Below are 25,201 nucleotides of genomic sequence, written 5' to 3'. Positions count from 1 at the left end.
TGGTAGATTACTGGAATGTCATACTTGTGGCATTTGGAAGTCATGTGACAGTGAACATAGTTGAATACAAATTATGCAAATGTAGGCTTAATTTGCACAATATATATTTCATGGAGATTTGAGGTCTCCGAACTCTGGTTAACCATAGAGATTACTTGTACCTACTTCTTTACGATAAAACAAAATTTGAATCGCAACTTCTTCTAGAATAAAGTAAGTGCTAAAATATAAACTGCCCTGGGACTACTGGGTCCTAACGTAGTTACCGGAGCGAACTGGAAAGACCGCATTCGGCCTTGACCCCTCCCCTATCATTAACGCAGACGCTATAAATCCTGAGGTTCGCCATTGTTGACAGCGCCTGCTCTTCTCCGACAAGCGCCAGCCGGAACAGAGGTAGGGCCTGATTTTTACCCCGGAAAGGAGGGTCACCTCCTGCAGGAGTAGTTGTGCGCACGTTCGCAGCCCCAACTCGCGATCCCTTTGCTGCATCGGGTATTTATGTGGCATATCGTCTGCTAGGATGCGCGATTTTTGTTAACGTTGTTGTTGCTTAAATCGAGGATTGACATAATTGAAATTTGACCATAGATGAGTTTAATGCGGAAGATTGTTAGTCTTTACTCGACTCCGTTGGTTCCTAAAAAAAAATAGGTAGGGTAATTTGCCAAAGGCGTTATTAGCTGGCCATGGAGTTACCATTTGTAACAACTAATGGCTGGCCAAAACCTTTGTTAGAATATTTGTTTCTACAGTTTTTTTTTAGAAGTCTGCTTCAAATTTTTCAAAACGTTTTTGTTGTTGTTGTTGTTGTTGTTCTAAGTACGAGATTCTCTCTAGACGTATAGGGCATTTATGAATCGGAGTGACGTAGTAGGTCATATATAATTCATGCCTTTGAAAGAACGAAGACCTTGAAAGAACAAAGGAAATAAGCCGGATAGTAGGCCATGTATTTATGCTTTTGAAAGAGCGAATTACCTTGAAAGAACGAAGGCAGGAACTACTGAAACGATGTTTTAGCAAGCACCTCCTTGGTTTTAGCTACTTTCTATAAAGTTTTTCTTTACAAATCCATTCCCGCTTTAAAATGAAAGGTGGTTTAATATCGTGGTGGCACATTTGATATGAAAATGGAAAACTCAGATACGTGTAGTTACTTTCTCAGTAACAGATAGTTGGGGCGGAACTATAGATGATCACACTACCATACTATCTGCCTTTATTCCAATTCAAGAGCACTTCTTGTGGATGTTTGCCCTCACGGAATGCTTTTTCTAGTTTGTTATCGGTCAGTCCTTTGTCAGTGCAGTGAAACAGTCGACCTTTTCCCTTTTGGTGTCTTCATGCACCCACGCCATGATTGTTCCCTGCTCATTGAGCTGTATCAATTCTTCTCACTACTGACAACCCTTTGCTGTCATTCCAAATTAGTTCTGTTCCACTAAACATAATTTGGTCGTAACAAATGCCATATGCCTCAAAATTCTTACAAGAAACATATTGTAATATGATTAACATGTATGTATGCATGTTAATGACAGTTACATCATTTTTCCAGTAAAGAGACTCCGCCTTCAACAACATGTATATCACCATGGCAACCAGGATTTGTATTACCATGGCAACAAGAAGGTCCATCGCGATCGACAACAGCCTTCTCTTGTTACCAAAGAAGGCACTTCAGCCTAGCAACATGTGGTCCCTAACAACCAAAGCCTCAACATACACAGCAGCCACGATCTACGACGAGAAGAGGCTTTTCCCCTTCACAACCATCCTTGGTTTCCATGGAAACAGACGCCATCATGTCACCAAGGCAACAGAAGAAGATCCCTATCATTCCAGGCTGCCCGATGTGGCTGAGATCCGGCCAAGGCAAGATCCGGTCGTCTGGGGAGACGACAGTGAAAAGGCAGGACCGTTTTCAAGGCAAGAACTGCAGTTCTACAAAACAAATGGGTACATCGTGGTGAAAGGGCTCTTTGACGCCCATGAAATCAAAGCCTGCCGTAAAACATTCACTGCACTAAGAGATACGTTTGAAGAAGACATGGAATCCAACAAGAAGGAGTATATCGATACTGGCAAATACGTTTGTGTGTCGGAACCAGGATCCACTAAAATCAAGTCAATCTACAGTACCCACAAGTTTCTGCCGGTAGCCAATCAACTGAGCCGAGACAGGAGGATAGTGGGAAGGGTGCAACAGATTCTCGGCCGTGACGTGTACATACACCACAGCAGGGTCAACTTCCAACAAGCGTTCAAGGGTTCGGGTTTCTACTGGCACTCCGACTTTGAGACATGGCACACCGAGGACGGGATGCCCAGGCCACGGAGCATGTCCTGCGTGGTTCTCATGGCAAACAACCTGCCACAGAACGGGGCTCTTATGGTCATACCTGGTACGACTTCTTTAATATCACTACTAACTAAGTAAGGCATATCTTGTTAACACCCAAATATTCACGATTTCTTGTATGAATGTCTGACATTGACTTTGGCAGCCAACACTTCTATCTCGGTCACACATGAGAAAATCCTTAAAGCTGATCTGTATGTGATTTTGACTTAATCTTATGTAATTATCCCTTCATCCAGGTTCTCATAAACATTACATAGTATGTAAGGGCGAGACCCCGGAAAACAACTGGCTCGGTAGTCTACAGGACCAGTACACGGGGCTGCCCAACCACCAGGCGCTGTCACAGATGGTGAAGGAAGGGGGGATTCATTACTGCACGGGAGAGGCAGGTAAGGAGGGGGGATTCATTACTGCACGGGAGAGGCAGGTAAGGTGGGGACCGTAAGAATGGGATCTCAGAATCTGTACTTTGAGGCAGGTAAGGAGGTGGCTACTGCATGGAAGACTGAGAACGCCTTTACTTTTATATCTGTTGATGTCACTGGCATTTCGTAATACCTTTGAAAATTCACAATTATACTATACTAATACCTGGATCAAAATAGACGGCAACAAGCTCACATTTACCTGCATGTCAGTCAAAAGTAGTAGCACATAGGGAAATAATGCAATGCCAACCAGAGGGTATATATAACAAAAGAAACGGTATGTTTGCATGTAGGTAGTCCCCAACTTATTTGAGACCGTAGGCTGTTAATTCACTACACTAGTGTCTAGGCCACGGTATTGCAAGGCGGAGCCCAACCCTCTCCTTCCACCGCCTTTTACCTCTCCTACCGAAGTCAGGTACCCATTTTGACATTTTGGGTGGAGTGAGTCGTTAAAGGGCCTTTCCAAGGACACTACGTTTGACCAGAAAGGCAAGGAATCGAACCAGGATCTCTCGATCTCGAGACTAATACCCTAGCCACTCAGCCATTCGACGCCACAACTATATATAAATTTAATTGAAAGCAAAGTAATGATGCTTAAGCCCCTGTCACACGTGTGAGTATATACAATCCCGCATGGGTTGCGCATTAGCAAGTTTTTGGTTCAGGTTAAGTTTGCAGCCGAAGAAGTCATTTCGTTGGTTTGATAACTAGGCTGCACAACGATGGGTCAAAGTAGGAAACAACTCTTTCCCTGCAAACTTTTAATACATAAACCAAACAATGTACTCATGCGGGCTTGTATGTACGCACAAGTGTGACAGGGGCTTTACCCTCTCCCATCTTAGGTTCTGTGATCTTTTTCGACTGCAACCTCCTGCATGGCTCCCACACCAACATCAGCCCCTGGGACCGCACCAACATCTTCCTGGCGTACAACAGTGTGGACAACCGGCTAGTCGCTCCCTTCGGCCCCCCTAAACCCCGACCTGAACACATCTGTACCAGGGACCCGGCATGGGTACAGCCTATCATTCCTCTGGACAAGCCTACGGAGTACTAAACTTGAAAAGAAAAATGTTTGAAAGCAGCGTATTTCTAAAAGATGTCTTTAGGTATCTTTTTTTGGCATTGGTATCTGATTATAAGGGAAGGTTTTATGTATTTAAGTTTGGGAATCTGAATGTTAAACTTAGATGAAAATGTTTGAAAGAAGCCCATTTTGTTAACTTTTAACATTCGATCAAGGGTGCCTTTTGCCGAAACCAAAGTTGTATTTGTTACTGGTTTATATAGATATTGATGTTTATCAAGTGCCCTTATTTACCTGTACATGTACGTCGTAGTGGAATGGTATGAGAATCGTAATATCTGTTTGGTGAGTTTTAGTGTTTGAGGGGAGTGTTTCTAATAATGATGTTGAGGGGGGAACGTGGTTGGGCATATATTCAACAGGGACTTTGCTTAGAGTTAGTAAGACTGCGGCGAACTAGTTGATATTCATAAAGCATTAAACAGCTACTGATACATAGAGAGCATTTTTTCAGAATATATGCATCAAAGGTAGTTTTATTCAGTTAACATACTTATTTCTGAAAAAAATACACGGTTCTTTAGTTAAAAGCTACTTTTGAACACCCCGTCGCCGAAAATGCGCGCCAAGGTTCGCTAGAACAGTGAGGCGGCAATGACGTCATCGGCTGTAAAGGGAAATAGAACACTGAAGCCGCGGCCGCCATCTTGGGTGTTTGTAAACATATTATGCCCGGGAGATCGTATTTCTCGGGCCTGTCCCGGGGATTGCTTTGTTGACATGCCGGGCAAATGTGTCGCAGCGTATTGCTGGAACACCAGGAGTGCTGTTTTTAGCCTTTAAATTAAAATTAAAAGTTTTCTCGGGAGAAACTGAGCCTACGCAACAAGTGCGGACAAGTTCGTGCACTGTTAAATCGGAACCTGGCTGGCACTGAAAGGTCTCTGCTGTAGAAAGTAATAATAACTCCGTGGTCCGTAAGTTCCTCCGTGTAGCGCCCGTTTTGAAGACGGGGTCGATGTTTAGCCAGACGTCGTTGAACTGAGATTATTGCCACGAGGACCGGCGTCTTAGAGAGCGGAGCGGGGCCGGGGGTGGCACAGAAGAGAAACAGAAGAGGCACCATCTAGGTACGTTTACACTCAGATACGACATGGCGTGTGTGGTATTATCTTGTGCGATTATTAACAGTAAACCGTCGTCTGAATGGGATTTTACGAATATTCTTGGACTTAACATAGTTGACCGATGCCATTCTCTTGTTTACATGATGCGGGGGTGGACGTCGTAAAATAAAACATGCACTATGTCGGCCCTCACACGGCTATAGTAGTGAAAATACAAATGCACAGTAGATATTTGAAGTCTACTTGTATTTTTCAAAAGTTTGACAACACTCAGGACACCTTGTACACACGTACACAACCGGATCACCACCACTTGCGTGATGATATAGGCGATATTCTGCACCTGTAATAGCCTCCGTTGCAGTCCTTTTCCCCGCAGCGTGTTTTTTTTTCAATTTTTTTTTTGGGGGGGGGGGGCGCCACGTATCTGCTTGGGATCCCGTATCCGCCGTGCCTCTGTGTCCGCTATAGACCCTGTGTCCGCTGCTGGGGACACAGGGTCTATAGCGGACACAGAGGCACGGCGGATACGGGATCCCAAGCAGATACGTGGCGCCCCCCCCCCCCAAAAAAAAATTGAAAAAAAAACACGCTGCGGGGAAAAGGACTGCAACGGAGGCTAACCTGTAAGTGGACATTCACTACAACGGTCCTCCGCGTAAACTATATGGCTTTGAAGTTTAAACCAGGCCTATCATAAAGTGTTGTTTTAAATGCTGAAGGGAACCATAAGTAGTGTCATCACAGAGATTCACTTGTAGTGCTTTTGCCAGGTCCATAATCAGACTAAGTACAACAGATCTCAATATATCCAGCAGTGTTTCCTGAACTCTAATTCATTTCTGATTCTATATACATTTCTAACAGGATATGTCACAAGGTTAATGGAGATAGTGGAGATGATGTGTAATGACCAGGAATATGATGGTGACATCATGGTGGAAACGATCCCAGCATGGATTCAAGAGCCCCTCAGTTCCTCTTGTTAGCAAAAAAACATGGATGAGGCAATCAGGGCCCACATTACACAGTTTAAGACTTTCCATGAGTTCTAAAGAGGGAGGGCTATTGGTTGCATATCATGATTATGAATTTAGTATTATCCAAGTTTGGAAATTGAAGTCAATATATAGTGGCATGCTACCATACAAGTTTGGAAAAGTGATATCAATAACTAGTGATATAGTATAATCTATGTTTGTAAAGTAATGTCAACATATTTTAGTGCTATAGTATTATGATTGATCTATAAAGAAAATGTCCACTTTTGGAAAGTAATGTCAATATATAATATCATCCAAGTTTGGAAAGTATGTCAATACATAGTAATATAGCATAATTTGGAAAGTAATATCAACATATGTTTAGTGATACAGTAGTATCCACATTTGGAAAGTATAATGTCAACATACTATTAGTTTAAGTGATATAGTATTATCCAAGTTTGGAAAGTATAATGTCAACACCAGCGCACCTATTCCCAAAAATGAATTTCGAGCCCTGACATATGTATAATGATATAGGACCATCTCAGTTTGTGAAGTAATGTCAATACGCAGCAATGTAGTACTCTACAGTAAGTATGTGAAGTGAACATATTCTATTTGCATCCAAGCATGATACTATTTGGATTTCGAATATTTGATATGGATATGACATACATTATCAGAAATTCTGATTGTGTATATTCTTAAGTGACCATACCTCTTCTACATTGTTAATTTATTGTTATACATTTATCTTGTATTCAAGTACCATACAGCAGTAACTTCAAACATTGTCATGAAAGCTATTCTTGACAGGCGTAAAAAAAATTTACTAGTCATTGCTCTGCATGAAGTCTGCGTGGTCCGCAGATAAAAATGTCCTCATATAGAACCTTACAGCAGCTACTGCACAGGAAGGAAAAGGGACTGGACACCCTTTCCCATGTACTTGTAGCACCATTGGATAAACTGTCTGCATGCTGCAAGCCTCTTACATCTGAAAGGGATAACAAATATTGATACTCAAAGTGTGTTTTTCACCAGAATTGATTGTCACTGTCTATTGCATGAAAGAACAATTACAATGCAATATTGTCACAAGAAGAAATATTCAATATGCTATCAGGCCCAGTTCATATGTAGATATATGTTGGTCAATTTGTGTTAAATTCTCTGCAAAACTGATACAATTTTAGATGCAGCATGCTGTTCAACACAATGTTACAATCTATAAGAATTAACATGGACAACTAGAGTATCTCTATTGTAGTATATTTTACAATAGCTCAGCTGCTATGTATGCACTTTTTCTCCATGTGTTGGTGTCATGTGTCATGATGTGACATGTTTGAGATCCAGTGTGTGAAAACTCAGTACACGGGCATAATGATAGTCCTCATCCTCACTTACTTCCCAATTCCTTCTTCTATATTACTGTACGAAAAATTGGCAATGTCTGTTTAACATGGAAATGATGTATACTTACTTATTTCCAAGTGATCCCGATGGTCCCGATAGGTAAAGAACTCTGTGGCTAACGCCTCCTAGTTGTGAGAAACTGGCTCAAACCCAGGGTGTTGGGTGATGCACAGTCCTCACTTTTTGTCTCTTCTCGGCCACCATGCATGCTCCTGCAATAACATTATATGATTTCCTTAGTTCCTGGCAGCATACGCACTATTCTACTATCGGTATAATCTCGCATCTTCCGCATAAACACATAAAAACATACAAAAATACTTGATTAGACGTATAAGACTTTGAATTATCTTCGAATGTATAAAGTATAAACACAATGCGTTCACGTTCAAATGTCCGCGGTGACCTGTAGGTCGAGTTACTTGTTAATTAACATATTTCGCCGGCATATATCATTGTCATAACACCATTTTGTTATTTTGGGCGCTCATCTTTTACAAAAACCTCGAGACTTAAACATGGATGAAAGCCATAGCGGCGCTGTAAATCACAAAAGACTCTGTAATGAAGTATCTGGAAAACAGTCGCTTTTTGAGGGCTTCTATCAGTATATTACCACGTGTTTTGATCTGTAAACAATAATTGAATGCTGCATTTTTCCCCGGCGTCTTTTCTTTGTAATCTGACAGAAACTAGAGATTTATAAACAACAGTAACACCATCATAGCCGCCCTTACCGTTCAACATGTTGCAGTCTCCCGATGTCTATGGGGATCCGGCCCTCCATTTCAGCTTCAGCGTCGCCGTTGTTGTTACCAACACTGTTGGAACAGCCCCTCCGCCACGCTGTCTGCACACGGCTGCTGGCTATCCCAATATGGTTCATATCTGTAGGGGACAACCCCATCTACATCCCCTTCAGACGGCAGGGACTTGACTTCTTCAAAAAATGCGTCCGCCCTCGGCGAAAGTCGGAAAACCGCACGACTTCTTCACTCATCATGGCGGCCGTGCTGTTGAACCTCTAGCGTGCGCGAGCTACCTGCGTGCCGGGGATTCTTTACAGCCGGTGACGTCATAGGGTCACGTGATGCCCATTCCAGAAGCCAGCACAGTGCGCCGCGAAAGGCGGACTTTGGAAAGCCGTATAAACTTTATTTTTAGGTCATGGCGATCACAGGCAATTTTAAACTACTACATTTTATCTATATTTCTAAGATATAAATGCATTTCAACAAGTTTTTCACCTGTCAGTAGCTGTTTAAATAGAGCAAATGAATCATTTAAACTACAATATGGCTGCAACATTTATCAAAAAGGTTTTAACAAACATTATTGATTGATTGATTGATTGATTGATTGATTGAAAAAATGATAGCTATAAGATATATATAAAGAGAGAAATTGATTTATTGATTGGTTGATTGATTGATTGATTGATTGATTGTAAGTTGAATATTTGGGGTAGATTTTAGAACACTGAAAGACTATCATACATTTGCCTCATTTGTTCGCCAATTCCATGTTGAATGTCTCTATCTTTGTGAACAAATGTGTTATATTGTAGTAGTCTCTACCAGACTAACTACGCCGGCTATAGAGAGAATAATCTGTCAAGGGAGGTTGGCCACTGCTGGATTGAACAATTCTTAACCAAGCTGGGAAAGCTCTGACACTATACCTGTTTCATCTAGCACCAAAGTCTTAGATAGGAGGAACGTTTTCGAAAAAAAGATTTCAAGGATTCTAAATGGGCACCACAATCATATTCCCATTTGCAGCCCAACACTGCGCAACGCAACCGTGACGTCAGCCCTGGGGGATCATTGAATTACATATGATGTTGATACTATAGGAATTGTTTGAGGGGGGGGGGGGTGCGCTGTGGAGGCTAACCCTAGACTTAACCCAACTCAAACCCCAAACCCGGTCCAAACCGTAACGCCAACCAAACGCCATAACCCTAACTCTAACCCTAGATCCCTAATCCAAGCTTCACGTATGCGTAGTACCTCGTCTTGCAATTATTTGGCAAGGCAATTATTTGGCACGACACCGGAGGGTAGAAGAATATCAAATGATGAATAAGATCCTTTCTCATGTCATATTCCATAACATGCTGTATTCCATAACATGCTGTCTTCATAATTTTGATATTCTTTTCACTTCTACTTCAGAGATTTCTATTTTTCATCCATGAGTTAGTTAGCAAATTATCAAAGTCACCTTTTCCACTTTTCTATGTAATTCATTTGATCTAAATCAGACAATCTTTCAGATTCATTCACGTTATTTGCAGAGTTCTGAATTGCAATCTCACGGTTTTACCCAACATAAAATCTTCACGAAACGCTATGGCAGTGACGGGAATTACGCTTAAGGAGCCATTATACAAAATGTAGCAAATTCATCATGTTGAAGTCGAAGTTATCTATGTTTCAAAGAAAACCATACACATAAAAGGATGCCGTTGCGTCTTGTTCATATATTTGGTTTCACTGTATTGCACTGCTGTACTACGTATACAGAATTGTTATATTAGAACCGCGAACTCTTAGAACGTATACCGCGAATATATCCTTTCCCCTTTTTCCGCGAAATAAAGAACCCTCTAATGCTAAGGTCACATTTCTAAACCGGGGCCCGGTCGGGCTGTTTGCGTGAACAAACATTAACCAGTTAATATCAATGAGTACTCATGATTAATTTTTACAACTTTTTTGTTGTCTTTTTTTATCATACTTTTCGTCCCCTCAAACTGCCCGACCGGGCCCCGGTTGGGAATTGTGACCGTAGCATAAAATAAACGAATTTACTGTACTTGTGCATATTGCACTTGCACTCGCAGGTTGAAAGCCTTCAGGTACTATTCCTTTCTCCGAAGCGGACGTCACGATATTTGGATTCTAAGAAATTGTATTTCATTGCCGTCAGAAATTAATTCCTTTTCCGATCGTTTTTTCAGGGTAGTTTCCTTCTTAATACCGATAATGGCGTTTTACAAGGCCAAAAACTACGTCAAACGCTACACCGGTAATACCGGATGGATTATAGTTACTGTAGTCATACATGTGTTATGTAATACCGGAATCGCGCATCGTGTTTGATAACACCACTCTGAGAAAAGGACATGTTATTTTCCACTGAAAAGGGATAGAAATGTCCAAAAAATCATTTTCCTGTCACAATTGAACATTTCAAAACATTCGGCTGTGGACGGGAAGTTTTGTATGGGTTGGCTTGTGGTTGGGAGTAGGTCAGTAGTGGTCAGGATTTGTTCAGGAGTCAAGTTAGACTTTTACTAAAACTGGTCAGACTGCTACCGACCTACCGCCAACCTTGGTTGGCTAGTGGTCGGGAGCCATGTTAGGCTACATGTATGTGTAACCGGGACTTTACATTTGAAAGAGCGCTCAACGAAGTTATTAGATATTAAAAAAAAAAAAACGAATCTTTTTTACGCTTCGTCTGTCTTTTAATTCAAACTCTTACATTGTGCACGATATTCCAAATGTTTAATTCTGAGGTCAAAGATTACACAAATCCAATTGAGGTCGCAGCGAGGTCGCACCGCGATCGCCGTCTAGTCATGAAGGAAGACAGCACAGATATCATTATTACCAACCTTTAGCATGTTACGCGAATACTGAGGGACGTGATTTCAATATCAAAGATAAGAAGACAAGGAATCACGACAGCAAACGGATTTTAGTATTCTTGTGGTGTTTTGCACTGACATATCGTTAGCAAGCATATTACATAGAAGGTCCTTGGTCGTAAATTATCGAATTGTCGTTTTGCGGCAGCCACGGAAAGGTTGTCACCTTGTCCCTGATGATAATTCTTCAGCTATCTGTTGTCGGCACTAAGCCGCGACAGGTCCATACCGTACACATGAATTTTCCTCAGCGTTTCTGCACAATCTGCATTCCGCGGATGGTGGCGCCTCGCCAGACTCAGCCAATTTTCCTTCCCTCCTGCGGGTTTCGCCTCCTGGGCTCTACCAATTAGCGTCATCTGTCGATCGATATCGAACTTCGGGAAACAGCCCAGCCGATTTTCATTACGTGTGCAACAGTCGATTTGAGGTGATTCGGGGCTGAGTCTGAGATTTCGTAGAATCAGGATGGAGAACGCTACAACTGGAGACACGGGCGACGAATTCGAAGGATGCAACTTTCTTACCTTTCTGGTTCTTAAAGGAGGCTTGTTTTTCTTTATATTGTACGTTGTGTGGATATATTTTGACTCCAACTTTGAACTAGGGCCAAGGCTGGTCTCCAAGAACTCGTCGTTACGGCCGTACTTTTTGCAGAAGTGCCTCGGGTTGAGAAGCCCTTTCGTCCCGACCGTCTGGGCGTTCAACCCGCATGTCCAGACGCTCTTATCGGCGGTGGTCTGCCCGGTCACGGGACCGAGGTTTCAGCGGGAGTATCTTGAGCTGAAGGACGGGGGAGTGGTCGCGCTGGATTGGACTACCTTCGAGGAAAAGACGCTAAACGATCACCGGTCTGTTGTGATTTTTGTCTGCGGCGCGGTGACGACAGATAACGCCGTAGCGAGGGTCTGTCACGGGGCGTGGCGGCGGGGGTTCCGGCCGGTGGTGTTCAGGCAGCGCGGGCACAGCGATATCCCACTCACCACGCCGCGCCTGCAGAGCTTCGGCGACCCTGCGGACTTCCGAGAGGCATTGGAATACATCCGAGCGACCAATCCGGGTTCTGATCTCACCGCGGTCAGTCTGAGCACCGGGTGCGGGGTTCTAATCTCGTACCTGGGCGAGTACGGCTCCTCTACCTACCTTACAGCAGCAGCGTGTATTTCCCCAATCTACTGTGCCGAGACTTTTTACTCATCTCAGGCTATCTCTAATCTTTATCGATGGATACTATTGCTGCGGCAAAAAGCATTGCTTCTGTCGCACGTGTCTTGCCTACAAAACGTTGACTCATTGGATGGTCCTTCAGCACTAAGGACGGAGTCATTGGTTGAGTTCGAGGAAATGGTGTTTTCTCAAACGAACGGGATTGGCACAATGGAGGATTATTGGGAACAGAACGAGCCTATGAGAGAGATAGACGAAGTGGCCGTTCCTTTACTGTGTATCAGTAGCAAGGACGACCCACTAGTGCCCACGGAGAGTATCCCGACAGAACTGTTCCCAACCTACCCTCACTTCTTTCTGGCACTAACCGAGAGGGGAGGCCACTGCGGGTTCTTCGAAGGGTTCCAGCCAGAGTCCAGGGCCGAAAAACTGGCTTTTGAATTTTTGCGGGCTGCACAGAGACTAACGTGGCCACCCAGGCCAACGAGAATGACATACTGACATGATGTATGAGGTGTCTTATTACTTTCAGGTTCATGTTAACGTAGTAGGAAGTATATATTCGTGAATAGTTTCATCAGGTTGGTAAGTCACTGAATAAAAATACTCTTTATACACAACCACGAGATTTATTCCACCGACGTTTCGGTGACCATCTGTCACCTTCTTCAAGGCAATTCTGACTGGTTCACATAGTACATTATAGGTAAATATTTTGCGTTTGGGAATGCATCTCATTCTGTATAAGCAGCAAGACCTGTGCTGCATTAATATGTGAACCAGTCAGAATTGCCTTGAAGAAGGTGACAGATGGTCACCGAAACGTCGGTGGAATAAATCTCTTGGTTGTGTAAAAAGAGTATATATTGACTTCGTGTTGTCGGGCGTCTGTTCAGACATGTGGCTTGTAACAATGTAGAACATAGAGCTAGCAGAATAGGTCCAAAACTAACTGTCTTCACCTGCTTTTCAAAATGCACAAAATGACAGTTTATTTCTGTACTAACATAGTTAATCGGCGCAGAATGGTCCGTAGACGCCATCTTACCGCCAAAAAACAACAACATAAATGTCAGTTCAGTTACTACTGTAAGTTATTTTTTTGCTCTGTAGTGAACACAGTTCACACACGAACAGTATATGGAACCATTCCCACACCATCCGTACGCCGAGCAACAGGGTTTGCTGCTATATGGATTACATTCGCCAGGCGTCGCTTCTGAAGCCGGAAAGCTCATACCACATCGGCCATCGTACCGCCACATCTCTACGATTCCTGAAATGTAACAAAATCGTAAAATTGTAGCCTTATTAGAGACTATTCAGCATCGTGCAGAAAAAAAATAGAAAACATAAAAGAGACAGAAACGGGAGAGAGGGACAGAACAGGGAGAAGATGAGAAAAAATAGAACCGTACCTGTAGGACATGTGGGGTTGATGCAGTACTCCCAGCGGGTGCTAGGGTCCTTTATGTAGCACCACAAGCCGGGTGCAATGCCGCCTGGGTTGCGGCAGTAGTTCTCCGCCAACTCAGCGTACTCCTCTGGCCCATAATAATGATGATGTGGAAAGTCGACGTCCCATCTCTGACAGGTTTTCCCACTCCTAGTCACAGAGATGTTTCCTCGGTAATCAGATCCGTGGGGCTTTCCCGTGCAGCCTAGGATTTGTACCACAAAAGAAAACTGTTATGGTTTTCCCTTTCAATTGTCGGCATTCAACGAGATCTGACTGGAATATTTTGCTATCTTTGATGTTTGCAAGCAATGGACCGTCCCAGGATATAGATTTAGTTTCTAAAGCGTACTCAGGGCCTATAGAAAACAATATGTTACCAACAAGTCGCTTCATGTATGCCGTGTAAAAAAAAGTTTCAGATTACAGAAAAGACAAACATGAACCTGTTTTATCCAGGCTTTCGACGGACACATCAGTCATTCTCTGTAAGGCATTTTGATCCCGGTAGGCGGCGTTGCAAAACTGTGGCGCACCGACAAACGCGTACATGCGAGCTGTTCTGGCCTGTGTTGTCTTACATTTTTTTTTTTTTTTTTTTTTTTTTTTCTAGGAATTACTATCCTGGTTTATTTATTTTTTTTTTTTCATTTTTTTTATTCGAACATTCATAAGTACATAACATAACAACATACACATTTATAATTCCACAAATAAACACAGTTACATATTGTTGCAGGGGCCATTCCCACTGGCTTTTTTTCGCTAGGGTGTGCTCCCTAGTTACATATATCTACAGGGGTCATTCCCACTGGCTTTTTTGGCTAGGGTGTGCTCCCTAGGACTTTTTTGACAGGGGTGTTTCATCCCCCCTGGATTTTCTGTGCTAGGGTTTCTTCCCTAGGACTTTTGTGCAGGGATGTCATCCCTGGGTTTCTGTGTTGTCTTACATGCACTGTCTTTTGAACTTTGGCCTGGAAAAGAGTAGCGCAAAATGATTAGCCTACGTACAAGTGAATACTTCAACATATCGAGTTTAACGTATTTCTTACACTACTAGTTCTAATATCTAAACATTCTTTGATATATTTACCTATTTGTACATATAGGACTTCATATTTGCATAATCTATGTCTGGTCATGTACATGTACGCCTTTGATTAAATTACAAAGGTAGCAATGTTGACAGTCAAATCATTCACCACTCAGAAGAATTATGGCACTTTTACATTGATTATGCAAATCTATTTCCATATTGATATCTGTTAATGTTCCACCTGATATAAACTACATATGTTAAAAGTAGTTGAGTACTATATTGGAAAACATAGCAAGTATAGATTTTTCCATTCATTATGCAAATCAAGTCCTAATTTGCATAAATTGTACTTCATTCATCCGTTGTTCCTTTGTTCAGTTATTCTCCTTGAAGAATTTTGACAAAGACGCCCCTGCAGTTCCAGAGCATGCTGATAGGGAGCCCAAACCTATGCCACTTTTTTCTTACATCAGAAGTAATCTGCCACCAAAAACAGCACGTCCACGTCAAAAGATAAAAAGGAAAATTCTGCTGCACTACCAAGGTCATATAATAGGGGAACAAAATCGACCGTGAACTTCGTCTTCCCAACACCTAACAACTTGCCAAAGATCACCATGATCCATCCAGAGTTTATGATCATGATCCATCCAGACTAAAAAAAAATCCGGAAACACAAATACGCACACACGCAGACACAGAAGCACACACAGACACACACACACACACACACACATAGAACAATATCTCCATTTATTTTAGAAAAAAGGCGGGAATTTTGGCTTAAAACTATCTTTCTCCTTTGGTAAATATGTAATGCAGGAGTTTTGTATACACATAATAGAACGTGTGGTATCGCAATCAGGTTAGAACATAAGTACTAGCGTACGTCAAGTAACTAAGGTATTGTTATCATGCGCTAGAACATCAGTAAGGGCGTTGCTATGCACAACAGAAAAGATGATGATGATGATGAATGGTTTATTTTTATCAAATGAAGCGTATTCTGGCGTAATTGTAACTTTGTAATGGTTCTTTCAATCTAACAACAAAGAAAACTCAAAGAGAAGGCTGTACAAGCAACCCTGAATGTTGTTTTTTTGCCATCCAAATGTGAACATAGTTCTCACACGCATATACCTCACTCAAACAACTACCGGACTGTAGTCCCGCTTTTTCAGAAGTAATACTTTGTCGTTCTGTTGATTTTCAGTGGAAATGGGTTCACATTGCTGAGAAATGCGTATGAACCGTAAACATCTAGTGAAATTAGCACGTCCTTCCCTCTACCCACATTTTAGGCATGTCCCCCGGTACACTTGCGCCCTCCTCACACGTCTTCGCATCGGCATCTGCAGTCTAAACCAAAGTTTATTTACACGTAACGTAGCTACAAGTCCAGCCTGCACTTGTGGAAGTCGAAGCGAACGCGTTGTTCATTATCTTTTGTACTGCCCTATATACAGTCAAGTTAACAAAGACTAAACCTTCTCGGCAACCGACAGAACCTATTAGCCCCGATACTTGATCTTCTCAGTCCGTCTGATCAAGCCCTCATTTGTTATTAAGGGGTTCATCCTTTGTTTCTTCTAATTACAATTGTGAAATTTTGGGCTTGACCCAGGACTATATTGTGACAAGCAAACGCTTTAAAACTTATTACGGCTGTGTTGATATGTTGATTGTTTGTTTGTTTGTTGCGCATATTGCTTGTTTGTATTGGACGACCCAATTGCTGTTTCTCATTGTTATTGTATTTGTCTATGTAAGTTGTAATTTTTATTTTCAGAGGTGATGTTTGATATTAGCTACAGCTAGTGTGCATCACCTCTGTGTCCTGTATATTCTTCTGTTGTTTAATAATACAAAATACGTATGAAGCGTTGTATTATTTCCTTGACTCAAACGTTGTAACAGTAGCTGGCTTTCTAGCGACGTATTTTGGAGATGTACTCAGCCCGCACGTTCATGTGTTGGGGTACGTTTGATCTGGGCACACTGTGATATAAACGCGTCTCCAAGCCACTGTAGCTTTATTTTCTTGTCCACCATAGCTTTTTAACGAACAATGTCATTTGGATTCCTAATGATTCACGCATAGTGAAGTGGCTTACCTACGAGAAATCTATCGATGTCAATGAAAGCCTGGGCGCTTCCATTACTTTTTTTGCAGGCTGGACGATCCTAATATTCACTTGTAAATCATTACTAAAATCTCAATCAAACAACGCCTGTTTTATTAGAATATGACGAACTTTACGGTTTTAGTATTTGCGAGCTCGATAGGCATTCTTAGTCACAAAGCATCCTGGGATACATGAAGGCAGCTATAACAGTCCCCTAACTCCGGACGTAAATGTATGAGTTCGACATCGCATTGCACCAGTGTCGGTTGTCTGAAAAGTGTTGCGTTTTGACAGATGATAAATGTGAGTAGCGGTGTTTGGGAATTTCTCTTGGAAAGTTTACCTCGTCCGTGCACTATTCACGCCATTGATCTCAGTCGGTAAAAACAGGAAAATGTTGTTTTGAATATGACGTTCCATATTGTTTCTAATATTGTTTCTAATATATTCCGATTAGGGCACCATAACTTCGGCATACAGATATTTTTGCCTGTCTTCGATTTGTCCGGAAGATAATTAAGTAAACAGAAGGAAGAATTTCGCGTCAACTAACATCAACTTCCATCTAGTAAATTATTTTTGATCGCACGTAGGTTTCCGCCAATGCGGGGCGCACTGTAACTCAAATACCCCCATTCCACTAGGACGGCCCTCTCACAGCGCTCTCTCTGCGACCACAAATTAGCCAGAGCGCAAACAGAGAGCGCCGACGTCAACCTTGGAGCGCGGAGGGAGCGCGGAGGGAGGGCGGAGAGAGCGCCATGGTCGCTATCTCCGCTGCGACTGCTTTGTACCGGTTCAAAACCGTCGTCGTCACGGTGAGAGCGCCGAAAACGGCGATCCAACGAATATTCAATATGTATCAACTAGAGTTTGGCGATCCCATACCTTCGCCGAATGGTGTTTACTTGTATTTGGAATTTGATTTAATTTTTCTGTAAAATCATACTTTTGCGAAATGAATAATTTTCTAAATAAAATAACTGCAAATACATACTTTCATTTATATCTGATACCATCAAACGGGAGCGATTTCTTAAAATACGTCGATGAAGATTAGACATCCAGGTAATAAGATACACCAAAAAAGCAATTACTCAAACAACTGGATATGATTTTGGAAACGGTCAGACGTTTCAAGTAGCATCCACTACTTTTCGTCAGTGACTGTGAGCAAGATCAGTTGAACAGCAGGTTTATAACCACGAACTATGAATTGATATGCAAATAAGGAAAAGACAAATTTTTAGATAGTCCAATAGAAAGTATACAGGAAGCCGACCCATACTGATCAGTATCTGGCCTTTGATTCTCACCACCCTTTGGAACACAAACTGGCAGTTATAAAAACTCTCTTTCATCGGGCAGACAACATCATCACCTCAGACACAGCCAAAACAGACGAACATAGACACCTCCGAGGTGCCCTGGGCAAATGTGGCTACCAAAGATGGACTTTCAACAAAGCCCTCAAACCGTCTGACCAGTCCAAGAAAACGCCTAAGTGTACACCGTTGACCAACAGAAACAAGGCCAACATCACTATTCCATATGTACAAGGAGTGTCCGAAAAGCTCCGACGGATCTTCCAAAACGTCAACATTGCCACCAACTTCAAACCTCAATCAACTCTCAGACAAAGACTGGTACATCCTAAAGACCGACCCCGCAAAGGCAGCAAGGCCGATGTCATCTACAGACTCAAATGTGAAAAACCCAACTGCAACAACACTTATATCGGAGAGACCAGCCGATCACTTAATGAAAGGTACAAAGAACATTGCTCTAACCGCTACTCCTCGGCCATATTCCACCACCTAAAACACAACCAGGGGCACTCGTTCAATCTCGAATCCACTGATATCCTTGACCGCGAACCCCGCTGGTTCGAACGTGGAGTAAGGGAGGCAATATATGAGAGGATATACAATCCAACCCTCAACAGGAAAGGAGGGCTAAGGGTGGAACTGTCTGGCACTTGGGACATAGCCTTGGGGGCAAACCAGCTTTAGCTCCTATATTAAAACAATAGGAGCTATTGTCCCCTTTTACTTCAACCTTGTCTTGAGTTGTCTAATTTGCTTTCTATTGGACTATCTAAAAATTTGTCTTTTCCTTATTTGCATATCAATTCATAGTTCGTGGTTATAAACCTGCTGTTCAACTGATCTTGCTCACAGTCACTGACGAAAAGTAGTGGATGCTACTTGAAACGTCTGACCGTTTCCAAAATTATATCCAGTTGTTTGAGTAATTGCTTTTTTGGTATTTCTTAAAATACTCCAAGATATAACACAAATTGACGACACATAACTTGGAGGAATGTTAAAAATGTGCTTATGATTTACATTAAAATCAACTGAGATATGGATTAGAAAGCAAACTTTATTTTCATTTTCTTTACCTGAGAATTTAGATCGCCCATACTAAACCCGATAAGATTTTAAGGACTTGACTGTCGTTACGGTGATTAAAACACTTCCTTTACTCGTCATGGCGATTGACACGCTTTCTCAGTGACCGTGTCATGTCACGTGCGTTCTTTTTGTTTTCTTTGTGCAAGAATGTTTGATATTCCAAGTGTTTTGTATCCTTGCCCCCTCTTACACTTCAGAGTGAACCCTTCTGTTTTGCCGCTAAAGCACAAATACACAAGGCACTAATGTTTATTATGTTAGCGCGCTGAGATGGTCACCCCCGCAACAGATGGTCACCGCAATGCCCCTAACGGACTGTGAGTCGAAGCCTCGAATTGTTTTATGCCGTACAAGTTAGATTACAAGTAGAAATTGGCATAGAGTTGAGTAGACCCTTTCAGTAAGGTATTTACTTAATAAACTCACGGACCATGGTCACTTGATAAACTAAGAGAGACTGAACGAACATCTATTTTGCCCGAAACATAGCTCACTTGTGAAGGCAAAAGTAGGTCACTGACCAAGCTTGACCTTTCACCGGGCCGGGTCAGACCAGGCCTGGGTCAGACGTCGGCCACCAGGGTTTTCGCTGAATCAGATTTTCTCATCTAAATATTACAGTTGACATAATGTATTTGCCAATCAGCGGTGCGATACAATCAGATCCTCCCTCGAACCACTATATGATAATGTTGATTGACGTATGAGTAGTACTGATTTCATTCAAAAGGCGCGGGTTCCGCCCGGAAAACTTTACAAGCACGGTGGAAAATCTCAAGGCTAGAAGTCTACCGCAGTTTCGGCGTGCGCAGGGGCCGGGCTGTCCTGGTCAAGACTCAGTCCGCTGGGCATCGGCGGGCATCTCTCCCAGCACCGCAGAGATACAGGCGAGCTCCCGCCAATACTGTCATTAGACTGGACAGGAGTCACCAGCGGCCCGCTCGTTAACAACAGGTACTGGGACACGTTTTCTGATCAAATATTAGGTTGACTTAGACGCCGCTGCGTGAACTCCTACCGGGTGCACAAGCCTACCGCGCGGCGTAAAGCCCCTTCTGTCCCAAAGAGAGCCCGACCAAACGACGGTAGGCTGGATGTCAGGTTAGTCCATTTGACTATCTTTAACCCGAGCTCCTTGGGTAGATGTTCTCGTATTCATGCATCTTTATCTGTGTAATACTGCCGAGACGTCTGAATTTTCTCTTGGTTGGTGAGTTTTGTTAAGCTCTTGGTTGGTGAGTTTTGTTAAGCTGATTTGACTGTTAATTTGAATGCATTTTCGGCTTGTATTAAATTATTTCCTTAATGCCATACCTTGTGTATGAGTGAATGAGAGTCTTAGACGTTGTCTTGACATTTTGGACGTGTTTTAATCTGTTACAGTCCAGGAATTCGTTTTGGGCCTTAGAGTGGAAATTTCTTCGTCTGTTGCGGATGGTACCGTAGAATTAGGTCACACAAGAGTACTAAGAAGTAGCGCTAGGTCTGTTGCATTCTGAATCTGTTGGGTTTACACTATGTCGGTGCCAGTTAAATGGACTTGGCTAGATTTCGGTGTTTGTAGGAATTTTTTGTGCGTTTGTTGTAGTATTACGATTAGAAAGGCGTGTTGCTTACGAGCGGCTCTGGACGGCCAGGAACGGACTAGGGCCAGTAGGGGACCCTAGCCTGTTCCCCGGGGCGTCTGTTTTTTCAAGGGCGCAGGTTAAAGGTATGTTGTTTCCGTATCCGATGGTCGTGAGCTGTACTGAGTAGAAAACGTTTTCGACCATGGTAAGTAAGTAAAAACCGTGACCCGGATATTTTTATATGTTATCAGCGGTTATAAACATGCTAATGTTTACAGAGTTTCTTCTTGTTCGACGACATGATGCGCAAGATGACAATAATGATTTGTTTTTTTAATCAGTATTTATTAGTACAGTACCATATGTTTTGTTTTCTTTGTACCCATTGTATGGCAATTGTTGATTAGCTCAGTTTTTGGAAGGCGCCGAACGCATTTATTTGTCTGCAGGGGCGTTGCATTGATGTTGTTGTGTACTAGGTTAGTGGGCTATAGTCGTTGTCAATTTGTACTTGTTGTAAGTCTTCTTTTGTAACGGTGCCCATATTGTTTTTCTATTGTAGTTGTCTGTTTTGATAAGTTCAATCAGTAAATAGTTTGCCAATTGCACATGTGGTCCAAATTCCAAGTAGTGGATTGTATGATCGAGTGATAAATAGTGTTACAGTTACAGAAATCTTACTAAAGCCCAGAAATCTTACTAAAGCCCAGAGGCACCTGGATGAAGCCTATGCAAGTGCTGAAGCAGAATTCATTCAGGGAAAAATAGATAGCATTGCCCATCTTCATGTCACAAAACAACATGAAGCTGCTTGGAAAACCATTAATGAACTCACTGGCCGAAAATCCAAACCATCAGTCAAGCTAAAAGGGGGATCTCCAGAAGAGAGGAAAGCCAACTGGTTGGAACACTTCAGATCCCTTCTAGGTTCAACTACAAGGACTTTACCCAACCGACAACTCAAAATGACACCTGTAGTGGAGGAACTTGACATCTCAACAGATCCTTTCACTCCAAGCGAACTCAAAACAGTTCTGGGATCCCTCCCTGACAATAAATCTCCTGGTCTGGATAATATCCCAGCCATCATCTGGAAAGACCCGGTTTTCAATGACCTTCTTTTACACATGTGCAACCAAACATTTATGTATCTCAGACCACCATCTTCCTGGCTAAAAGGAGGAATCGTTCCCATCCCCAAAAAAGGTGACCTAACATATGCCTCCAACTATAGAGGTATTACTCTCACTCCCATTGCAGCAAAGGTGTATAACAGACTTTTACTTAATCGTCTTACCCCTGTAATTGATCCCATTCTTAGGAGGAATCAAAATGGATTCAGAAAAGGAAGGTCTACTATTTCACAGATTCTGGCAATACGTCGTATAATTGAGGAGATGAAGAGATGTAATAGGGATTTTGTACTGCTTTTCGTTGATTTTCGTAAGGCCTTTGATTCTATAAATAGAGATGTAATGTTTGATATTCTAGCACAGTATGGTATTCCACAATGTTTTATAAAAGCAGTCAGAGCTTTGTATAGAAATACTTTAGCCTCAGTTATTACACCTGACGGTGAGACTAGTTCATTTGAGATAGTTACAGGAGTTCTTCAGGGTGATACTTTAGCACCGTATTTATTCATTATTGTACTTGACTATGTCTTAAGACTATCATTAGATATAAATGAAAACAAAGGTATTGAAATCAAACCACGCAGGATTCAAAGACACCCTGCCCAGTATCTTACTGATTTGGATTTTGCAGATGATCTTGCTCTAGTTGCTGAACTGATCAAAAATGCAGAAACTCTGCTACAATCTCTAGAAGAGTCTGCATCCCAAGTGGGGCTATATTGTAATGAATCTAAGACAGAATACATTAGCAACATCTCTGGAACACTTGAACTCAGATCCCTGTCTGGGACACTCATTCATAGAGTACATGATTTCAAATATCTTGGTTCTTACATTATGTGCTCAAAGAAAGACCTTGAAATTAGAAAAGCCCTAGCATGGGAAGCAAGCAACAAGTTGGACAAAATATGGAAATCTAACATTCCTAACAAACTGAAGGTACGAGTTTTTCTTACCCTTGTGGAACCGATACTACTCTACGGTGCAGAAACTTGGACGCTTACCTGTCAGCTCCAAAATAGACTGGATGGGACCTATACAAAGCTACTACGCAGGGCACAGAACATTTCTTGGACACAACACGCTACTCTCAAAACAATTTATGGAAGTCTTCCGCGGTTGTCTCAAAAGCTCACCCACCGTCGTGTAACATTTGCTGGACACTGCTTTCGAGCCAAACAGCAAATAGTTTCGGACATCCTTCTATGGAAACCAAGAGGCCAAGTGCACTGCAGAAGTTTGACTTTTACCGATAGTTTAGTCAGAGACACTGGGATTGCATATGAACACTTAGGACAAATGATGTTGGACAAGGCAATTTGGAGTGATGTATGTACTTATTCCCGGCCGATAGCCGATAGATGATGATGATAAATAGTGTTGATGATGACTGGCTCATGTTTCTCTGGCTCAGTTGCTGATGTACCAGTTACCGCATCTGTTATATTTTTCACTGTGTAAGAGGACATCGAAATTATGGTTAACGTTTGATCTACATGACGTCAAGTTCCGCCGGGATTTTCCGGTCGTACCTAACATATATTCGCTCCTCTTCAACAGGACTCATCTGTCGAGATTGGATATTCCAGTAACGGGCTGTTCTCCCTTCTTCAGGTCAGGCCCTAAATTCTGGCCCTGGATGGCCAGTAACAGCCCAGGGGACCCTGTTCCCGGGTGTATATTTTTTCTTGCATTTTCAGTAAACCTCACACGTGCAGCGAGGATCCAGGACCATTGTATCCAGGGACACGCTATGTTCTACTGTCTTCTTCTATCCCCTGCCCGTCGCCTATAGGGCAACGTGAAAATCGATGTCTTACAGCGGTAAGCCAACATAGACAATAGTGTTTCTGTCGTCTTTGTTAATTTGAGCAAATGCAGTTTTATATGTTGTGTCCTTTTAAGGTCTTTCCTTAATAAATGACAAACATATAACTTTAAACCTTTCTATACGATTTGCGCTCTCTTGCGCTCTCTTGCATTCTGTGAAAATCATCTGCGCTCTCTTGCATTCTGTGAAAATCATCGGCTCAAACACGTTGTATATGATGGCTCGTTCCCCGTCGTCGAGGATTAGTGGGAAGGGCAGGCCCTCTGATGGCTGTACAGGCCTATTCATATACGTTGTATATACATGGATGTGAAACCAACAAATCCTTGAATCGTGTTCATACATGGGAGGGGCATTGCTGCACAGACCATATTGTGACAGACAGGTTAATGGCATTGATTTATTTATGCCCTTTTCTCTCTTAGTGCCCGCAGGTGAACTTCGTCTTGGCTACCTTCAGACTGCATAAGGAATCATCGTAGAAGAATGGGAGTGTGCGACGATAACATTCACCAAGGAGAATTACATTGAATACAGGACCATCGCACTGGGATCATTGCGAAAGCAAAATGAAAAAAATGAAGAAAAAAACACACAATGAAATAGCAAGGTTGACGCAAACGCACATAACAAAAACAAATGAAACACAAATAGATAAAGAAACACCCATACACAACATGCCCAATGTTCGAGAGACCTTGTCTCTGTGTCCTTCCTTTATCCCTTTAGATGTTAGCTATAGTCTTCAGAGAGCATCTGAATGAACCTGTATCAGGTACATGTTGAGACATAAAATCCTCTATTGTAACAAGTCAAAAAAAGATATGGATGAAAAGCATTGCATCATGATCTACATTGCAACATACCCTGCCAAACAATAATGTGTAAAAACTACCGCCGTGCCCGACGCATTAGATTTGAGTTCATCCCTGTTAACTGCAAACGCCGTTCCCGCAAGGTATTGACAAAAACCAATTCCCTGGGGAATGCGTGCGTGGAATATTTAGAATTCTTTCAAATTTGATCCCAGCACTATACAAACGGCTCCGCCCCTGAGGCGTCGCCAAAAAAAACAGTCAAGGCGTCTGAAAAAGTGATGTTCGCATAACAAATGTGCACATGACCATTGTCATCTAATGCATATCCGAAATACATTCCTGCTCATACTTTCAATGTCTCGTTCTTGTGAATTTTTAATGGTGTGTTATCTTGTCAATATTTTAATTAGCTTTATTTTCTACATTTTTTAATAATAATGATAATGATTACAGATATTGATATCATATTCAAACGTTTACTTGGAAAGTAGACTTACATAAGTATAGCTGTGAACATTAATGCCATCACAAAGTCAGTTTGAAGCAAGATGACAACCGGTTGTAAGGCGTTTGCAAGCTATTTGGCTATAAAGGGAAACTCGTTTACATTTTTTACATGCC

General features: G+C 42.2%; 2 protein-coding genes and 2 long non-coding RNA genes across 5 annotated transcripts; 3 read left to right on the top strand and 1 right to left on the bottom strand.

The window, feature by feature from the left end:
- Positions 1-324: 324 nt before the first annotated feature.
- On the top strand, positions 325-4,348 carry LOC136438459 (ectoine dioxygenase-like). The gene is made up of 4 exons (XM_066433253.1): positions 325-396; positions 1,562-2,408; positions 2,605-2,757; positions 3,648-4,348. The coding sequence occupies exons 2-4, from the start codon at positions 1,586-1,588 to the stop codon at positions 3,860-3,862; spliced, it is 1,191 nt and encodes a 396-aa protein (XP_066289350.1). The 5' UTR covers positions 325-396; positions 1,562-1,585; the 3' UTR covers positions 3,863-4,348.
- Positions 4,349-5,186: 838 nt separating this feature from the next.
- On the bottom strand, positions 5,187-8,627 carry LOC136438464 (uncharacterized). The gene is made up of 4 exons (XR_010756429.1): positions 8,102-8,627; positions 7,432-7,576; positions 5,584-6,942; positions 5,187-5,302 (listed from the first exon to the last, which is right to left on the bottom strand). It is a non-coding gene; the product is annotated as an uncharacterized lncRNA (long non-coding RNA).
- Positions 8,628-11,241: 2,614 nt separating this feature from the next.
- Positions 11,242-12,909, top strand: LOC136438451 (protein ABHD15-like). Its single transcript, XM_066433240.1, has one exon. The coding sequence runs from the start codon at positions 11,491-11,493 to the stop codon at positions 12,688-12,690; it is 1,200 nt and encodes a 399-aa protein (XP_066289337.1). The 5' UTR covers positions 11,242-11,490; the 3' UTR covers positions 12,691-12,909.
- A 6,456-nt stretch (positions 12,910-19,365) lies between these two features.
- LOC136438445 (uncharacterized) lies at positions 19,366-24,935 on the top strand. Of its 2 annotated transcripts, none has more exons than XR_010756427.1 (3): positions 19,366-20,181; positions 23,632-23,755; positions 24,188-24,935. It is a non-coding gene; the product is annotated as an uncharacterized lncRNA (long non-coding RNA). The 2 variants fall into 2 exon arrangements; XR_010756426.1 differs by having other exon boundaries at positions 19,366-20,328.
- The last annotated feature ends 266 nt before the right edge of the window (positions 24,936-25,201 follow it).

This window comes from Branchiostoma lanceolatum, chromosome 1, assembly GCF_035083965.1.
Source record: "Branchiostoma lanceolatum isolate klBraLanc5 chromosome 1, klBraLanc5.hap2, whole genome shotgun sequence".
In the NCBI taxonomy this organism is placed as follows: Eukaryota; Metazoa; Chordata; class Leptocardii; order Amphioxiformes; family Branchiostomatidae; genus Branchiostoma; species Branchiostoma lanceolatum.
The sequence above is the reverse complement of the archived record's forward strand: the minus strand, read 5'-3'. Positions and strand labels throughout refer to the sequence as shown.